The following is a 19,670-nucleotide window of genomic DNA, read 5'->3' as shown; positions in this document are numbered from 1 at the left end:
CTGAGTTTGGCACTAGCGACATGACATTTTTATTCACACTCTGCCATTCATTCCTCTGTAACTTTCTCGCTTTATTTTTTAATGGATGGCATAAAATTTAGTCAAAATTTATCACTCGGAGGTTATCAGGATAATTGAGAAATCAGGATAATAAAACGCTGTTATCAGATAATTGCACTATCGTCGGTTCTTGTGATAGGTGTGAAAAGCTTCAAATTAATCAAACTCCTAGAGATTGGTGAAAATTTTGCTCAAAGATTCCATTACATTAATACATCCCAAGCTAATAAAAGCGCAGTAAAAAAGGCATTCTTATTCGTTAATAAAATTATTATTTATTGCTTATAAGAAACCGATAAAAAACATACCGCTACATACAAATTATATAAATATTAATTTTATATTCATTGTTTATTTAATTCAACACGACATCTCGTAAAATCTGTAAAATAGAAAAAGAAATTTGTTAAATCCTTATTTAAATATGTAACTTGTTTCATGGACTTTGAAAAATAATGTTAATTTATGTATAATTTTAAATATTTTTAAATTAAAAAATTGGCTTATCTTATCGAAAATTCTAGGTTCAATTCACGGGACAAGGCCCATTCAAAAATATTTCAGATAACTTCTTTTGTGTATGTTTCTGGCATGAAAAGCTTTTCCAGAATTAAGTATCTGCCTTATGAGATGCCATTCGGACTTTTTCAAAAACCGCTAGAAGTGGGAATAACCCTCATCGGGTTATGGGTATAATAATTACCTGCGGTGGTATGCCTGTCGTAAGAGGCGACTAAAATACCCAATTAATTAAGGGGTTGTGAAGCGCAACTTTTTCAAGGGGATGCCAGCGCAATTTATTTATAATTGGTTTATTGTCAACTTCACTTACCCGTGGCGAATCCTGTTTCTTTAGCATCCGAGGCTCTGGCGATCCCAAGTTCCTCATGGAACTAGAACGTGGGGGCGGGATGGCCTAGAATGTTTAATGTGGTCATACTAGGTTGTTCCCAAGATGGTCGGGCTTATCCCTTACTGGAACGTACCGGATCTATATCCTGCGAAGAATCATGAATATGGAGAACACTCCCCAAAACTTTCGGGGATTGTCTTTATTGCCACAAAAAGAGTGGGAATGGTGAAATATATCTCTTCCACTGACATCAGGGGCGTTAAGAAGAGCTGACAAATTTTGAAATTTCAGATGATTAAAGCACCGCCACACTGAACCAAAAATTTCATGAAAACCTCCCCAAAAACCGGTGTTCATAGAATTTAAAAAATATTTTTTAGAATATATATATTTTTTCTTATATTCTATGAATGGGTTCATAGATTTTAAGAAAATATATTTATATTCTAAGAAATATTTTTTTAATTCTATGAAAACTGGTTTTTGGAGAGGTTTTCATGAAATTTTTCTCAGAAAACATGTACTTTTTTATTTCAGTGCACGAAAACTTTTAAATAAAACGTATTTAATAGTCCGAACAGATGAAAATTTTATTAGACAATGAAAAAATTTAATTAGATATGGAAAGTCTGCTTATAAAAAGTTCAGAGCATTCTTACAATGAATAAATAAACAAATTGTTGGAGTGTTTTGTTATACATTGATAAAGGTACAAAGTAGTAATACAATGTAACTGAAATATACAAACTATTTTAACAAAAACAAACAAAAATCGACGGATCTGTTAATGCGACACATGTGTTAGATGCGCTCTACATCCGAATCTGCTATCAAAATCAGCTTTGCGGGTTCCGTCCTAGGTTGAAAAACACTCAATCGCCACTGATGGTTTGCCCGATTTTGGAGGTAGGTCAAAACCACGATCCGTTAGGTCAATTCTGGAAGCGGACTCAGATTCAGTGCGTCAAAATGCATTACAAGATCCGACAATTTATTTTTCCTATTTTTTACTTCAACGCCGTTTTTGGCGTAATTTGCTTTAAACTTCAGACGAACGGTGTGGAGGGCTCTGGAGATTAGGTTTTCTTCCTGTAATTCAAAATATACATACATACATATATAAGATATACCTTATTTAATAAATCCACCTTTATAACGGGTATAGTGCTAACCGCGGTTTCTAATGAGTAGCATCAACAATTTTATGTGGTTAAAAAATGTATTTGAAAAAAATTTATAACCAATCTGGAGAGCGGGTGAATTTGTAGGGCATTGATAATACGGAATAAAATAATTAAAAAAAAATGTTTTAAGTTAAACGGTTTTATTGAAAACAATAATTACATTAAGTAGTAATAATACTAAAAGATAGAAAATAATTAGGTAGGTCCTAGGTACTAGTGTGATGACACTCGTCATTAATCTAGGGCGTTGATCAGACAATTAAATAAAAGCGTTGGACGCGTCAAATTTGTATTGATAGTCATACATAAGACCAACTGAACCTTAAAATGGTTATGCTACGCCTCACATTTTTAGAATGAGGAGTGTGATGACTTGTACTTAGGACCTATCTAATTATTTTCTAGCTTTTAGTATTATTATTACTTCACTTTTCAATAAAACCGTTTAACTTAAAATTTTTTTTTATTTATTTTATATACTGAAATTTCACTAGCAAAATTTGAACTTATGTGTTCCAAAGTATTTTGATGTCACTTCTACCGGACTGTATATAATATTTGTTCGCCAAATCGGACAGACAAGTACGAGTTTTTTGAATATCTCAATTTTTGCGACACCTAGCGTGATTTTTTTTTACTAAAGCGGTTTCTATTTCTGTATGTCAAATATGATTTCCAAATATGAGCCAAGTCGGAGCAAAAATAAGATTTTTGTGAATATCTCGATCCATGCGCCACCTAGCGGCGTTTTTTTTCATAGGTCGCCTTCTATTCTTGTATGTATTATGTGTTCCAAATATGAGCAAAATCGGAACGCAATACGATTTTTGTGAATATCTCGATCCTTGCGCCAGCTAGCGGCGATTTTTTTTTTTATTATTGCATTGCCATCGGGTTCTGAACTATATTCCAAGTTTCAAGCTTGTAGCTTATCGGGAAGTTACTTAAATTTAAATTACAAAATTCGCGCTGGCCGTGCAACCGTGCAGCCTGTCAAGTCAACCTAAATAAAACCGTTTAAAAATATGCGATATTTGATTCGATAATACCAGTATACGTCTTTTCCAGGAAGTTTTCCCGGAAGTGTGATCTCAACCTACATCCCATTTTGAGCGCCTTATGTGTATGTTACTTAATACTTCTTTTTGCCTAGAAGTTTTTCAGAACTACTTACACTCCTGAGCAGGAACCTAGGACTTTCAGTGTGATAAGTAAGCATAATGCAATATCGTGGAAAACTTCAAAATAAAACTAACTTAAAATAAATATTTCATTTATAGTTAAAGCTCACCAGATAAGTGGTACTTCTTAATATGAATATAAAAATCAGCCATGAGACTTTCCGGCAATATTCTGAATATCTGCAAACATTTTTGAGGTCAAAACTATAAAAAGAGTGCGGTCCCCTTATTTTACATGCTCAGCTTCTTCCAGCTCCGGATCCACTGCGCAAATATAAAATACAATAATAAAAAAACATTTCGGCCGATGTCATTTTATTATGTGTGAACATATATCTAATATGATTCTTATACGTTCGCATTCACATATGCATATTTTGTATACATACTCACATACAAATAAATATGGCATAAATATAGTCAATCGTACTCTTCGACTATTCATTTATAAGCTTTCTTAAGATGTTTGGTAAGAAAATTGTTGTTTTTATTATAAATATTTGCTTTGATTTATTTCCGCATTTTTTACTTCCCTCTTTAATATGCTTATTACTGGTTTGTGACGCATATTGACCTTAACCCTCGTTTAACACAGTTTTTCATGTACATACCTCCCTAAACATTAGGGTGCTCGTACTATACGAAGCCGATTTTTGCCTATCAAATTATTTTAATTAAGATACACAAACAGCCAATGGAAGGAAAAAACTCAAAAATCTCCTACGAATTCTTACAACCTATCACCTCTTTGTGATAGGCCAATAAAGAATATTTTAATATCCATACATATTCAATATCGTAAATCATGTCCACGTATCTATACTGCCGTCCATAGAATTTTAAAATGCCAATAAATTTCTGCGATTGTAGTTTACTCAACAACTAAATAAATACACATTTGAAATTCGTAGTGAAAAATAAAACAAGGTCTTAAATTTGAGGTTTACTAGAAAAATATTTAATTTCCCAAAAAAAAAATTTTATTTTCACCGACTACAATTTATATATTTTACAAACCCATGTACGTCAAGTACATTTCAAAGTTTTCTTTAATGTATTTTGCATAGAATTTTGTTTATTAATTTCAATACAAAACAAACAATGGCTATATCAGATGCATCCATTTTGGGAGCCGATATATATACATCAAACTATTTAGACAGTATTGGCCCGTTGTACCAACCATTTTACTTTTGTTCCCTTAAGACTTAAATAGACTTGCAATTTGTTTTTATGGACTTTTCAACATCATCGGCAAAAAAAAAAATGTTAATTCATACATAGATACACAGTTAAAACTTTCAACCTAAATGTTAAGTCATTCATCGGTTAAAGCATTTTCCACCATTTCTTTACCTAAATTAGTTTAAAATATAAACTTATTTCGACAATAAGTATAAATTCTGAAAATTATATTTAAAAAAAAAAATATGTGTGAAATATAATCGCAATTTGAACTAAGTTTTTGATATATAATGGACCATATAATTATATACATATATGTATTTAATATATCCAAACGTATTTAATGGGTTATTCGAAAATTTGTTCTCAGTTTGATAAATTAAACTCACCCAATAAATAAATTTAGATTTGGCAGTTTAATGCCAGAAATTTTCCAAAAATGTTTCATTTGAAATTCAATTACAATGAAAACTTTGGAATATTTTTTTTATTTTTTTATTACATTGCAAATCAGTATAATTTGAACGATAATACCATAAATAGTCATTGCTTCGTAAAATAGTTTTCTAACTCCCTTACTCATAAAAAAACAAATAGGTTTATAAAACTTTTATAATTGGAAGTTCGTATACAAATGTTATTTTAAGAACTTTATAAACCTGAAGTATTCTTTATGTATAAGCCGTTAAAACTTTGTCAACACCATATGTATGTAGTATACGTTTTATTTTTTAGCGTTTTAAATATAATTTTAAAATTTTTACCGGTTCGCAAGTGCCTTAACTCACGTTAAAATCACGACTAAGTCTTTAAGTTAACAAGTTCAATGTGGCTAATACAATCAAAGCCAAACTTTTTGTACAAATATAATTTAAATATACCTATATTAATACATACGCACATGCAAACATGTACAAATGCATGCATACATATGTACATATGTGGCTAAAAGTTCTCAACTTGACTTAACTTGAACTCTTTTTAAGTATAACAATACGTGTCTATATATATATACTCATATAACTCATATATATATATAAATATGTGTGTAAGATGTACGATCACACATGGGCACTTTGCAATAAAAATTGAGCTTTGAAAGCATTTTACTAAAAGTTTATGGGTTACTGATATTGAAATTGCATTTTGTTCATTAGAAACTCAAAAGTGGATTTTAGTGAAACTATATTTGCAATATCATTAAGCATTAATTTTGAGCGAAAAAATCAAAATTTTATATCATGGAAATTTATCTGCATTAGGCTGTGTTTCACGCAAACAGTTTTGTTTCAATTTCCGTGGTGCTTCTTTTAATAATACCAACAAATTGGAGGGGCGGGGCATGTTTTACGCAGAATCCGTACGGCATCTGCAACGCAGATGAATTTTTTAGGCAGAAATATACTCGGAGTGTTTGGAAATAACTGCAGAGGGGCAATCCCGCTTGGAAAACATTTTTTCTAATTGAAAAAACTTGTTCCTAAATTTTTGATGTTGGTTTGCCCGGGAGTGAACCCAGGATCCTCGTTGTGGTAGGCGGAGCACGCTACCACCACACCACAGCGTTGTGAGAAAAACTGCATACTTATGCATAAGTACTTTTGTTGGCGTAAAGATCATTTTATGGTGTTTTCTTTTCTGAAAAAAGCGTTGCCTAAATAAAGATTAAAACTTTAATAGAGTAACTCCTGCCACTGAAAAGTGGCAACTTTCATAGTCCATGAAAATGCCATAAATGGCTACCCGGTGTATCAGCTGAATTTCACAAACGCGCTGTAAATATGATAAAAATTCATTAGCAAATACTGCCTCTTTTTTTTCTTTACGTTGCGAGCAATTTTCACAAAAGAACGAAATACCCCGAAATATATCTACTTACGTGGCGTACAAAAAGCGTAAAACTTTTTCCAGAAAAGAAAACGCTGTTAAATTCTGACCTTTGAACTAGGTTATCTAGCGCTCTGCAAAATTGCTATGGTACACCATTTCTCATTTAGTGGAAAATATTTTATGATATTATTTTCAGAAAAGAAAACGCCATTAGATTCACTAAAATAACATTTTGAATCTTTCAATGCGGGAATTTTCAAACCCGATATCACGCACCATTTGATTTTTGTGGAAGTTTATTGCATTCAGCAGAGAATTCTGTACTTACGGTATATATTTAGTGGTAGTGCAAAGTGCCTACCTATGATCAAAATCAGTCAATTAAGTTTTCATGTATTTGTGTGTTTAAAACCTTTTATTAAGTGAAACCTATAAATATATTTGCGGATCTCTATTGCAATTTTTCGAATTAGTCAAACCGGTTTTAGAACCTTACTTGCTAGAACGTTTTTTTTTTGTTCGCCGGCCTTCCATGAAACTGCTGGTTAGGTTACAGGCAAACAACACAATTTTACCCAACTTCTTTTGTGCAATCTTTTCTAAAGGCTAGTGAACTACTTCTTTCAACCAATCTTGCGATGTCTCAACATAAGCTATATCCTGCCTGGAAAATAATCTAGGGAAATTTATACATAACCCGTCTCTAGGTTCTAGACAGACTAGAATATGCTTACCTTTTTTAAAGACAAAGTCCCATATATTCCGTAAAGGGTTTGTCTAGCATTCCATGTATTGCCCGAATAGAAAATTCTGTCTAGAAGATATTTGGGGACTGTGTAGTTTTCGTAGGTTGCTTCTAAGCTAAAGGCGAACATCTTTTCCAATTTTGAAAACGGATAATAACGTCACCGCTAAAATAGGTGATCACATTTTGTTACCATGCAAAGTTGCATTTGCTCTATCAATATTTGTTCGAACAAAAACAGTGTATCCATGTTAATTTACAAGAGTTTTCAAACAATATTAATACCTATTAACACAAAATTTAGTTCACATCTTCATTTTATTCTCAATTGTGCATCTTTGTTTTTTGACAGTATAACCGGGTATGCCAGAACCGTGGTTACATGAACGGTAGAGATTTTCGGTTGCATAATACTTAGGCAAAAATTAAAGAGTTAAACAGTGTTTTTGATACATGAGTCAATTTCAGTATTAATGCAATTTGATTTAGTGACGGCTTCTCTTGAAGAATTATGTGTACAAATATTAGCTTCTGCGAATACAGGCGGAATGCGCGAATTAACCCTTTTGATTGTATTGATAGATTTGCGGCCATATTTGATATACAATGTCGTTTGTATTGTCAACTTTGTATAACAGGTGCTTTTCAAAATACTGTTCTTATAATTTTTACATTTCTGATAAAGCCGCAAAATTTTATAACCATCAAACCCTAACTGTTGCACTGCGCTATTAACATCAATCATGATTGCTGCCGATTCTTTAGCAGCGGTTGTTACGCAAATATTCATATTCTCATACAATTTGTCAACAACCAATTCAACATCTGAATTCTTAGCTTCTACACAATTGGAATTCTCTTCTCGACGATCCTCTATCATTTGTAGGGCGGAATCAACTGTATCAATGGGTTCTAAAACTATTTCTTTGAACTGAAGCTCGAACCGTTTTGCAGTTTGAAGTGAAATAGTTTCTGCTTCTTTTATCAAACTCTCTACAGTTCCTTCATAGTTAACAGCGGGTTGTAAAACTTTGGCAGAACTTGCCTAGAATTAAATTAATATAAATATAATATTTTTATCCCTACACATAATTTTTCGTGAAGTCTTACCACAGATAGAACGCCAAAAAATAGGAGTGCAATGTAAACTTTCATTGTCGCAAATAAACTGAATAGAATTGTTCAACAAGCCATATATAGAACGGGCTTTATAAGCCAAGCAATTTATTTTACCTACTGAATTTATGTAGATGGTTAGGAGTGTTTGATTGCCACCATAAATCGTGCTACCGATAATACACAACAAATGGTTTGACGGAGAACTACACTGTATGGCAATGATTTCGCCTTCATAGCATGCCAGAAGTCCTGAGTTCGAAGTACATTCGCTGCAAGGAAATTTGTTTACAGAAATTGTAAGAACTAAAAAGTCGATAATCACAACTCTACTTGGACACGGCTTAATATAATAGCTCGTGAAATCTCTAAATATTTCTTTAGAAGAAACATGTTTTTGGCAAAAAAAATATATACAGTACTAAATTTGTTATACATACAAGTTAGAGATATGAAATTTTACCCTTTTTAACCCTTCAAAAGTTATTTAAAAAAATGCGCTTTCTATGCCACCTCACCATACCTATAGATTTTACATCACCGATTTCATCAAGTTATTAAAACGAAAAACTAAAATAAATTTAAATTCTTACATTGCACACTCTTTTCATAAATAAAAAAAAAAAAAAAAAAAAACAGTAAATTCACATTAAAAGACCAAATTTCCAAATTATTTATCCAAAAAGTGTTCCGAATTTTTCGAAAATTCATATATCCTGATTGGCTAGAGGAATAAGCATGAAAAGTTTACATAAATCTTTAAGGAAAGGTACGAAAAACTGCCTAAACTTCAGCGAAATCGATAAGGCAAAATCCGTTAGTAGGTTCAGTTGGTATGAGAAGACCCATACATTAAATACAAAATACCCTTTTTTTTACCAAAAATTGTGTAACTCATCCCTAAAGGGGCTTGCTGCAGATAAATCTCTTTTCGGATAAAATTGTTCTACATTTACCCTCCAGTTTTTGCCTGGAGACTCCGGGTTTTAGGGTGGCAACTCCGGTCTCCGCGTTTCGGACAATAATTCTAGGATAAATTTCTAGAGGGTTGATCGATCAATAATTAATAATTGCCCCACTATGAAGTTTAACCTAGACTGTTTTAAGTAAAATGAGTTAAAGCTAAATATCTTGATACTTTATGTAATACCTGCAGCTGTTTAAGATACTAAATGTATTTTCCGGTAGTTATAAAATTAATAAAACTGGAATTTAAATCCCTTTTTGAATGATTTTGACAAAACATTTTTGACTGAACCATTAACTTATTTTAAAATTGCCCTACTTTCATTTAAAAATATCGTTTTGTTTTAACAAAATCAATGTTTGGAACACAGGCCTGCAAATTATGTCCAGGGTCTCATTCAATTTTAGTCTTAAGAAGTACAGTGCACAAGGACGGCATCTCTGGCGGCCGCCGTAGTGTGGGTCCTGGGTTCACGCCCCGGGCAAAGCAAAATCAAAATTATAGAAACAAGTTTTTTCAATTACAAAAAAGTTTTTCTAAGCAGGGTCGCCCCTCGGCAGTGAAAACTCGTCTGCCTTGCAGATGCCGATCGGAGTTAGCCTTTACCTTACATTTTTTTCATCTGTGGCCGAATAGTTGTTGTCTCACGTTTTAAGGTGTTTTTTTTTTGTTGGCTATGTAGCTTGGCAGCATCGCTCGACAAAAACAAGCTATAATGGTATATTTCTGGTATTTTTATTAATATCAGCAATACTACAAGTACCTATGCCGTTGGCTTTCAATAACATTTCTAAATAAGCGATTATGGATGGTCTTAATTACATTAAAGTACATCCAGCCTTAACCAGATGGATCGGCTGCATGTTAAATTGCAGGAAGGTTACATCACAATGGGGATTGTACGAGGCCACGAAATCAGTGCACAGGGCACGCCGTGGGGAGGGGTGCTATCACCTCTGCTGTGGACGCTGGTCATCAACTGATCAGGCGATTCGATGAGGGACCCGTAAAACTTACGGCTTACGCAGATGACGTTGCAATTGTCATAAGTTGAAAGTGCCTTCCAACGATTTGCTGTTTGATGGATCGGGCGCTTCGGGATATTCATACCTGGGCATCTAATATCGGGTTGAAAGTCAACGCGGAGAAGACCGATATGGTGTTGTTTACAAAGAGGTACAAGGTCCCAATTGGACCAGGCCTAAGTTAGGAGGGGTGACCCTACAGGAGAAGCCTTGCACAAAATACCTAGGAATCATCTTAGACAGTAAGCTGTCATGGAAGCTCAACGTGGAGGAGAGCGTGAAGAAGGCCTAAACGGCACTTTATGCATGTAAAAGAATGCTGGGGTGTACGTGGGGCTTATCGCCCTCTCTTTCTCTTTGGGTTTTTACAGCTATTGTAAGCCCTATTCTATACTATGGAGTTCTTGTTTGGTGGAAAGCCACACAAGCAACAACCTATCTCAAAAAATTAGAGGGGGTATGCAGACTATCAATGCTTAGCATTATGGAAGCCCTGAAAACAACCCCGACGGCAGCACGGTATGCCATTCTGCACATTCCACCTGTAACAGAGAACATAGTGTTAATAACTGCAACCATGCTCGGTGTCTCGGGGCAGCTTGAGCGCCGACCATACGGCCGTAATAGTATAGCGTCATCAATCACAAAGCGGACAGACTACCTGATTCCCTATATGCACTTCGAGGGAGATCTTAAGGCCACAGTAGAGGTGGACGGTTGGCGCAATGGTGCTCAAATGGCGGACGAGGCGATACATGTGTACACAGATGGTTCCAAAATAGTGGAAGAAGTTGGGTCTGAGGTATACTGTGCTGATCAGGCTGCCGGATTACTGTAGCGTTTTCGAAGCGGAAATATTAGCCGTAACCAAGGCATTGGAAACCTGGAAGAGAATAGCTTAAGCTGCAACCGTGCTAACTTTTATATTGACAGTCAAGCAGCAATTAAGGCAATAATCCCGCATAGCACAGCATCTAAATGCGTGTTAGAGTGTAAGCAGTCTCTGGAGACAATCGGGACAGGGAGAAGCATACATTTATATTGGGTCCCAAGGCATAGGGGAATAGATGGGAATGAAAAATCGGATGAACTAGCTAAAAAGGGCGCATCCATTGAAGCTTGCTCCATAGACGTCCTAATTAGACTGGGCGAGATTAAGCGAAGGCGAGAGGTGCACATGATCGCCCAAGCGGGAAAGGCGTGGGTTCAAGCGCGGGGCGGTAAAGTGTAGAAGATTATGTGTAGGTCTTACAACCTTCGAGGAGACTTCGAGAGGACTGTAGGCTCATGACGAGTATTCTGACTGGACACTGCCTTCTGGCGTCACATGCCTTAAAATTAGGCTTGGTCAGTGGTAGCAGAAGTAGGAAGTGCGGGTTGGAGGAAGAAACGATCCAGCATGTTCTGCTTGCCACGCTAAGACTCCAGCTATTAGGAGTGATATAGCTGTCAGATCTAGAAGCAGCAAGTGGCTTAAGTCCTAGGAAGCTTCTAGTATTTGCCAAGAAGACGGAGTTATTTTATAACATAGGTCCTGGTTTTTGATAGGGTTTTTCAGTTTGGTCGTTAAAACAAACTTCTGGTAACACTACGGACTCATTCAGTCTATGTGAAATCCTCATGGACCGGCCAGCTCAACCTAACGTAACCTAGGCCGTTGGAGAAACTATGATAAATTTACACTTCAGATATAATCTGTAAATATATACTACGTACATATGGAATAGAACTGCTGCTGATGTCTTTTGGAAAGGGGTTGTAAAAGTGAAAATAATTTTTTGTTTTCAATTTATTTACTATTTTAAACCGGTATTTACACCAGTTAGGCTTTTAATTTTTCCAATATGACACAATTTCAAGAACATGAAATGTTTTTATTATAACTTTTATACAAAATAAATCAAAACCAAGGGAAATATTTTTTATGATTTTATCTTTCTCTGCTGCGGAAATTTATACATAACAAGTAAGGAAGGGTAAGTTCGAGTGTAACCGAACATTACATACTCAGCTGAGAGCTTTGGAGACAAAATAAGGGAAAATCGCCATTTAGCAAAATGAACCTAGGGTAACCCTGGAATGTGGTTGTATGACATGTGTATCAAATGTAAGGTATTAAAGAGTATTTTAAGAGGGAGTGGGTAATAGTTCTATAGGTGAACGCCATTTAGGGATATCGCAATAAGGGGGGACCAGGGGTGACTGTAGAATGTGTTTGTACGATATGGGAATCAAACTAAAAGTATTAATGAGGGTTTTAAAAGGGAGTAGCCCTTAGTTGTATATGTGAAGGCGTTTTCGAGATATCGAACAAAATGTGGACCAGGGTGACCCAGAACATCTTCATCCTCAACATGGTCATAGTCGGATTTCGGCCATATTTTATACCAAGATAAAGTGACTTCAGATAAGTACGTGAACTAAGTCTAGTTAAGATATACCGTTTTTTGCGCAAGTTATCGTGTTAACGGCCGAGCGGAAGGACAGACGGTCGACTGTGTATAAAAACTGGCCGTGGATTCAACCGATTTCGCCCATTTTCACAGAAAACAGTTATCGTCATAGAGTCTAGGTCACTACCAAATTTCACAAGGATTGGTAAATTTTTGTTTGACTTATGGCATTAAAAGTATTCTAGATGAATTAAATGAAAAAGGGCGGAGTTACGCCCATTTTGAAATTTTCTTTTATCTTTGTATTTTGTTGCACCATATCATTACTGGAGTCGAATGTTGACATAATTTAATTTTATACTGTAAAGATATTAAATTTTTTGTTAAAATTTGACTTTGAAAAAAAATTTTTTTAAAAATGGGCGTGTTCGTCATTCGATTTCGCTAATTTTTATTTAGCACACATATAGTAATAGGAGTAACGTGCCTACCAAATTTCATCATGATATCTTCAACAACTTCCAAATTACAGCTTGCAAAACTTTTAAATTACCTTCTTTTAAAAGTGGGCGGTGCCACGCCCATTGTCCAAAATTTTTCTAATTTTCTATTTTGCGTCATAAGGCAACGCCGTCCGTCTTTGGTAATGAATTATCGCACTTTTTCGGTTTTTCGAAATTTTCGATATCGAAAAAGTGGGTGTGGTTGTAGTCCGATTTCGTTCATTTTAAATAGCGATCTGAGATGTGCACCCAGGAACCTACATACCAAATTTCATCAAGATACCTCAAAATTTACTCAAGTTATCGGGTTTACAGACGGACGGACAGACGGACGGACGAACGGACATGGCTAAATGAATTTCTTTTTTCACCCAGATCATTTTGAGATATAGAAGTATATATCTATCTCGATTAGTTTATGCCGTTACGGATTACCGTTATGCGAACAAAGTTAATATGCTCTGTGAGCTCTGCTCAGCTGAGTATAAAAATTTATGTTGTAGTTGTCAAAATTACTATTGTTAATACAAGCTTTTCATATCAATATTTTTGTCGTGTATCATTTTCCTTAGATAATGTAGAGACAGTAATGAGTTACGAATTTTCAATAAGGTTTGACTGACTTGTTCTACGTCTTCTTTAAATTTTTTTTGTTGGCAATGTCTGCAAACCTTTTGTTGCATTGAGGTTTCACATCTCCACGGATAAATGTGACTTGAAAAAATGTGGCTCTGGGTAATTCGGTGCATTGCTCGTTTTCGGTAAAATATTCGCCCCGTTGTTTTCAATCCCTTCCAATTAAGAAGGTGCTTTTAAGGGACGTTACACAAGGATGAATATATGCCGATTTATTGAGCCAGTAGGGACTAACATTTAGTTGCTTTGGTTTCCAAGCTAAAAATTTATTTTGACCCCTTCTTCTTCTTCTTGTAGCGACAAAGATACTCCTCGCTGGTTTTGAGGAGTGTTATCAATGCTGATGGTCCTTTGCCGGATATACATCTGGTACCGTTAAGGTATTACCAACCTTCTCGGCACCGATTTAATATGACCACGTTGAACTTCCTAGGTCATTCCTCCTCCCTCCCTATCACCCAGTTCCATCACGAACTTTGCTTCGCCAGAGCCTTGTTATTGTTAAATAACCCTTGAATAGGTTACGGAACGTCTTTCCTAAAAAAAATTTTACACTTACTAAGTAAAAAGATCAAAACCTTGATGCTTAATTTTTTAACCGTATAAACAAATAAATGGCACGCTTTATTGTAAACTAATTCAACTCAAAATCTTTATTTTTTTTTAGACATTATGACAGGCAAAGAAACCAACTGACGAGATTACGTCGACATTTATAGAATATTCAAAAACACCAAAATAGCGGACAGAGATGACCTTGAATCTCATGTTTATAATGGAACTCTATGAAAAAATACAACTTGTTGTTATCCCAAAAAAAATTAATATTCTGATACCACTTTAGATAAGCTAGTCCAATGAAGTCAATTTATAACATTATTGTTACTTCAGACAGAAATACGATGGTTATCTTGATTTATGTTTATTGAAATTATTCTTTCTTTTACCTAGTATCGCCGTAATAAAAATATACGGTCCCGCCTTTTATTGTAACCTAGTTATTTCTTCCGTGATATATGGGAATAAATCGAAATGAAAAAGGGGATGAACTCGTATCCTTCGAAGCTTGTACCATAAGCGGTCCAATTATATTGAGTGAGATAAAAAGTAGGCGAGAGATTCATATGATTAATATGATGATAAATTAGGTCTCGTCAGTGGTTGCAGGTTTAGGAAGTGCGGTACGATCGTGCACGTACTCTGCTCATGTCCTGCGTTCGCAAGGCTAAGACACAGCTTATTAGGAGTTAAGCGTAAAACTCTTCTATGGATTTTCGGAATTCGGATGAATCAATACTTAAGGGCCTTTAACCTTTTCTTTTGGTTATTTTTTGCATTGATTATTTGTTGCAGTCACAGCATAGTTTGTAGTGCAGTCGTAGAATCTTCCGTTCCTTTCAAAATCAACCTGTTGTCTATCACCGCTCGGGTGTGGTACTTTTAATCATTTTTTTAAATTTTCAAGACCTATAGCTAATATGCAGAGGCTTTTCAGAAAGACTTGGCGACCGCTACCCAGCTTTGCTGCAATTTTGTTTATAACATTACCGGTACTAGAAGTATAGACATAGACCTTCGGAGGCGGCAGCCACTTTGTATACAAAAATTTCAATTATTCGAACTGTTTGAATTCAAGTTTAGTAAGTATTATCCCGTATTTACAATATTAACAGTGATGTGTTACAAAACTTAATTGTTAGGATATCTATTTTATGCACTAATTACGAATCAGTGGCGTACCAATAGGGTGGCAGTCCTAGCAAAATGTCACGGGTCCCCGACCCAAGAGGGCCCCGGATCAAGAGGACGCGAGCTCAAAAATATTTTGTTTACATTGTACCTGGGCATTTTATTTTATTTGAAAAGTATATTTTTATAAGTTCTACTTAAAATCCAAGGTGACACATTTAAAGACCATAATACAATTTTAAGTTAATCGTTAATACCTATATGACACTACTTTATTTTCTCTGTATTTTCTCTTATATTTTTTGTCCTCCCCCCTCCTAATACGGTTTCAGTTCTGGTGAAAGTGTGTAGGCTATATTTCAAAAAACTAACGAAGTACAAGAAAAATTTTGTTTAAGTTTGCAAATTTTGTGCATAAAAACACAACTAAAATCAACTTTCCTGTGAAAAAAGTGAACCATCAGAGACCGAAATAATTTTTCCGTGTTATTTTCATTGTTTTTATTGTTAAAAATATTAATGAAAAAATAAAATTAACAACCTAGACAAAAACATGTCAAACTCACTAATTTTGGGGGAATAATGGTCTCGCTTTCTCATGGTAGAAATTGTTTATGTATTTTAAAGTTCCGATAAAGTTTCGTCAGTTTTTCTAGTTTGGAATGCAAGACAAAATAAAGTATTGTCATATAGGTATAAGCATTTCAACCAAACTAAGATGGAATATTTTATCAGGTTTTATATCTAATAAAGAAAGTGAGTTTCAACTTCAATAACATTAAAAACATTAAACCCTACTAGATGGATAGGACGTTATTATGTAGTTTTTGCTTTAAAAGTTCGGTTTTTTGAAGTCCAAAAAGTGCAAACGCAAACATTTTGTTAAATTACAAATCAGATGAAAGAAATGAAGCTGTTTCATTCAAAAAGAAGATCGAAAACTTCAATTCTCTAAAGTTCTCAGGTTCGACCCATTAGAAACCTTGCTGATATATTAATAATAAAAAATATTTTTCCCTGCAGCTTTCCTGAAGTGTGCACTGCATTACTGTTATTTCTTACAATTACTGTGAATACAGCTAGAGCTGAACAATCATTTTCAAAATTAAAATTGATATAGACCTACTTAAGAAACTCCCTGAGACAAGACATGTTATGTAACTTGGCTATTCTGTCTATTAAAAATTCTATAGCCCAATATTTAAACTTTGATGATGTTATAGACACTTTTGCGGAACAGAAATCTCGAAAATTCTCTCTTGCCTAAGAGGGGAGGCATCTGGCCATTAGTGGGACATATACAACGTGTAGTTGAGTACGCTGAAAATCTCGAAATTTATTAAAATTAAACTGAGTAAAACGTGACGATTTTTATTGATAGGGGCCCATAAAAAAATTTGCCATGGGCCCCAGATGGTACAGTTACACCACTGTTACAAATGTTACTAGAAAACCAAAACCGATTTCATATCAATGTTTTATTAAAAATGGTGTTGCATAGCGATTATCTACGATAACTTTTAATGGAATTATACTAAATACATGTAGTTTGTGCTCCAAGAACAAACCGACAATTGTCTGCATCCTTGTACGTATTGAGTTTCGCAAACTCTAGTTTCTGACAGTACCTATAAATAGCCTTGAGCGGGTTTTTCATCGCTACGCAGCCGCCCCAAGTAAAGCACTTTAATTACACTGGATCACGAATTTCAACTTTTTTTCTTTACCAGAAACGCCGTTATGAAATTCGTATGTAAAATCACCCCCTGATTTCGAAAATTGACTTCATTTTTGATTCTATGGTACCGTTTTTGAGATATTTGCAATTTACCGTTATTCGAAAAAACCAAAAAGATGGCTCCCTTTAATTACGTATATCTCACGAACAATTGCAAATAAGTTTACAGAATCGGAAAGACGATAAAATTTGCTATAAATGCATCATACATTGTTTTTTGCTCAACCATATAGTTTTCGAGATATTAGCTCATCATTTCAGATTTTTGTTTTTTTTTATGAAAAAATATGAAAAAAATTAATTTTTGCGAAAGCAGCATTCCAAAACCACAACTTTTTTTCCAAATATTTTTTATTTGCGTAAAGCTCTGTTTAATTAGAAAAAAGATAAGCTATCATCGAAGAAAAGCGATGCAAAACTACGTAAGTTATAAGCGATCAAATAAAAATACCCAGGTTGCGCAACTTCAATGTATGTATACATACATATATTAAAGGTATAAAGTGCAAATGGGATATTATCCGGATAAACGAATAACACCATAACAATAATAATACTTTTTCTTTAAATAAATCAAATAGTACTTTTAATACTCGAATTGTTTTATAGTAGGTAGAGTGGTTGCATCGAAAGGAAGAGTGGTTGGGTTCGAAAGCTGCTGTAGGCATGTAGTTATAAACATGTATTTCCGTAACTTATGGGCAAGTATGCAAGTAGATTTTCAAAATTATAAGACACAGAAAATTTCTAAAGCCTACATCTAAAGCAGGTAGTATTTTCTTTTCCCGGCTTCGTATAAAAAGGAACCTTTCTGTCTAGGTAAGATTTGATTTTTTAAATTTAGCTCTTGTTCCGAGTATAAATATAAGTTAATGCGCCTTGAAACTCCATAACATCTGCAAGGCTCGCCGGAGATAGTTCAGTTCATAAGTCAAATTTCAAAAACGTGATTTAGTAAAAAAAATAAAATGAGTAAAAGGACGCGAGAAATTGAGTGTAATAACGATCCAGATATGTTCTGCTTCATGTGTGGCCAATATACAATCATAAGGCGACGACGAGTGTTCTCAGATCATATCAAAACTTTATACTCCAAGTATTTTGGCATTGAGCCTAAAAATGCTGAAAAACCATGGACACCGAACACTTTGTGTACATCGTGTCGAGTAGAATTGATTCAGTCGGAATCCGGACAACAAATAAAATTTGATACACAAATGATATGGAGAGAACCTACTTGCCATTCAATAGAGTGTTATATTTGTCAAACAAAAGTACTTGGCGTTGGAAGATCAAGAAGAGTAACCTATGCCAGCGTACCTACAGTGACAATACCAGTACTACATTCAACGGCAGTTGCGGATCCAGTTCCATTGTCAACAGTAACATCTGAGTGCGGGGAATCAAGTTGTACTAAATTTCGCATAGGAAAGGAGAGAAACGTTCTATCACAAGCACAACTTAATGATTGGATAAGAGATTTGGAACTATCCAAGGAAAAGGCCGAGATCCACACTTCTCGTATGCAACAATTTAAATTTGTATCATCCGATGTTAAGGTGATATATTGCAGAACTCGTCACGAACCATTTTCCAAACACTATACCAAGAAAGACAGTATATGCTACTGCAACGACATTCCTGGTTTATTCAAAGAGTTTGGTCAAACATATGATTCAAAAGAGTGGCGATTGTTCATAGACAGCAATAAACTGAGTTTAAAGGCTGTATTATTGCATATTGGTAACAAAAAGCCTTCTATCCCGCTAGCACATGCAGTAAATACAAAGGAAACCTACGAGGAAATGCAAAAACTACTAAAATTTATCAAATATTAGGAGCATGATTGGAAAATATGTTCTGATCTCAAAGTCGTTGCAATGCTATGCGGTCTACAAAGTGGCTACACCAAGCACTGCTGCTTCCTCTGCAAGTGGGATAGCCGAGCTCGTAAGGACCACTACGTCAGAAAGGATTGGCCGGAAAGAGTCGAGTTTACCGTTGGTGTGGATAACATCAAATACACCCCTCAAGAAAGAGAAAATCATACTTCCACCCTTACACATCAAGCTCGGTCTCACTAAAAACTTTGTTAAGGCTTTGGACAAAGAGGGCGAAGCATTCGACTATTTGAAAACAATTTTTCCAGATATTTCTCAAGCCAAGATAAAGGAAGGTAGTTTTGTCGGACCACAAATAAAAAAGTTGATCAACAATAATCAATTCAAAGGACTACTCTCATCAGTTGAGGCAGCAGCGTGGGAATCCTTTGAAAACGTCGTTGCTTCCTTTCTCGGTAGACACAAAAGCCCTAACTGCGAGCAGATAGTGAACGACTTAATCAATAATTATGCGAAAATGGGTAAATATTAAAGGCTTATTAAAATTAATTTCCCAAAATTCTATAACTTGTTTATCTAACTAATATTTTCTTTCCAGGCGTAAATATGTCGTTAAAAATTCACTTTCTACACTCACATTTGAGCTTTTTTCCGGCAAATCTTGGCGACGAAAGTGACGAACATGGAGAAAGGTTTCATCAGCAAATGAAATTAAATAAAATCG

At 34.8% G+C, this 19,670-nt stretch overlaps 1 protein-coding gene and 1 long non-coding RNA gene across 4 annotated transcripts; both read right to left on the bottom strand.

Moving 5' to 3' along the window:
* Positions 1 to 309: 309 nt before the first annotated feature.
* On the bottom strand, positions 310 to 5,251 carry LOC137249587 (uncharacterized). 3 transcript variants are annotated; one of them, XR_010952433.1, is made up of 4 exons: positions 5,123 to 5,251; positions 4,853 to 5,037; positions 3,389 to 3,542; positions 310 to 442 (listed from the first exon to the last, which is right to left on the bottom strand). It is a non-coding gene; the product is annotated as an uncharacterized lncRNA (long non-coding RNA). The 3 variants fall into 3 exon arrangements; XR_010952434.1 differs by lacking the exon at positions 310 to 442 and adding exons at positions 473 to 1,248; positions 1,432 to 2,002 and having other exon boundaries at positions 4,853 to 5,220; XR_010952432.1 differs by having other exon boundaries at positions 4,853 to 5,220.
* Positions 5,252 to 7,337: 2,086 nt separating this feature from the next.
* LOC137249586 (uncharacterized) lies at positions 7,338 to 8,260 on the bottom strand. Its single transcript, XM_067781214.1, has 2 exons — positions 8,149 to 8,260; positions 7,338 to 8,083 (listed from the first exon to the last, which is right to left on the bottom strand). The coding sequence occupies exons 1-2, from the start codon at positions 8,191 to 8,193 to the stop codon at positions 7,472 to 7,474; spliced, it is 657 nt and encodes a 218-aa protein (XP_067637315.1). The 5' UTR covers positions 8,194 to 8,260; the 3' UTR covers positions 7,338 to 7,471.
* Between the last annotated feature and the right edge of the window lie 11,410 nt (positions 8,261 to 19,670).

The sequence above is a fragment of the Eurosta solidaginis genome, chromosome 4 (assembly GCF_040869045.1).
Source record: "Eurosta solidaginis isolate ZX-2024a chromosome 4, ASM4086904v1, whole genome shotgun sequence".
Classification (NCBI taxonomy): Eukaryota; Metazoa; Arthropoda; class Insecta; order Diptera; family Tephritidae; genus Eurosta; species Eurosta solidaginis.
This window is presented reverse-complemented; position numbering and strand designations above follow the sequence as displayed.

What these genes read in the sequence shown, in the direction of transcription:
- LOC137249586 (XM_067781214.1), bottom strand. Translation starts at nt 8,193, where the DNA reads ATGAAAGTTTACATTGCACTCCTATTTTTTGGCGTTCTATCTGTG. An exon ending in TTTTTGGCGTTCTATCTGTG is followed by an intron (nt 8,084 to 8,148) that starts GTAAGACTTCAC and finishes ATTTAATTCTAG; the next exon opens with GCAAGTTCTGCCAAAGTTTT.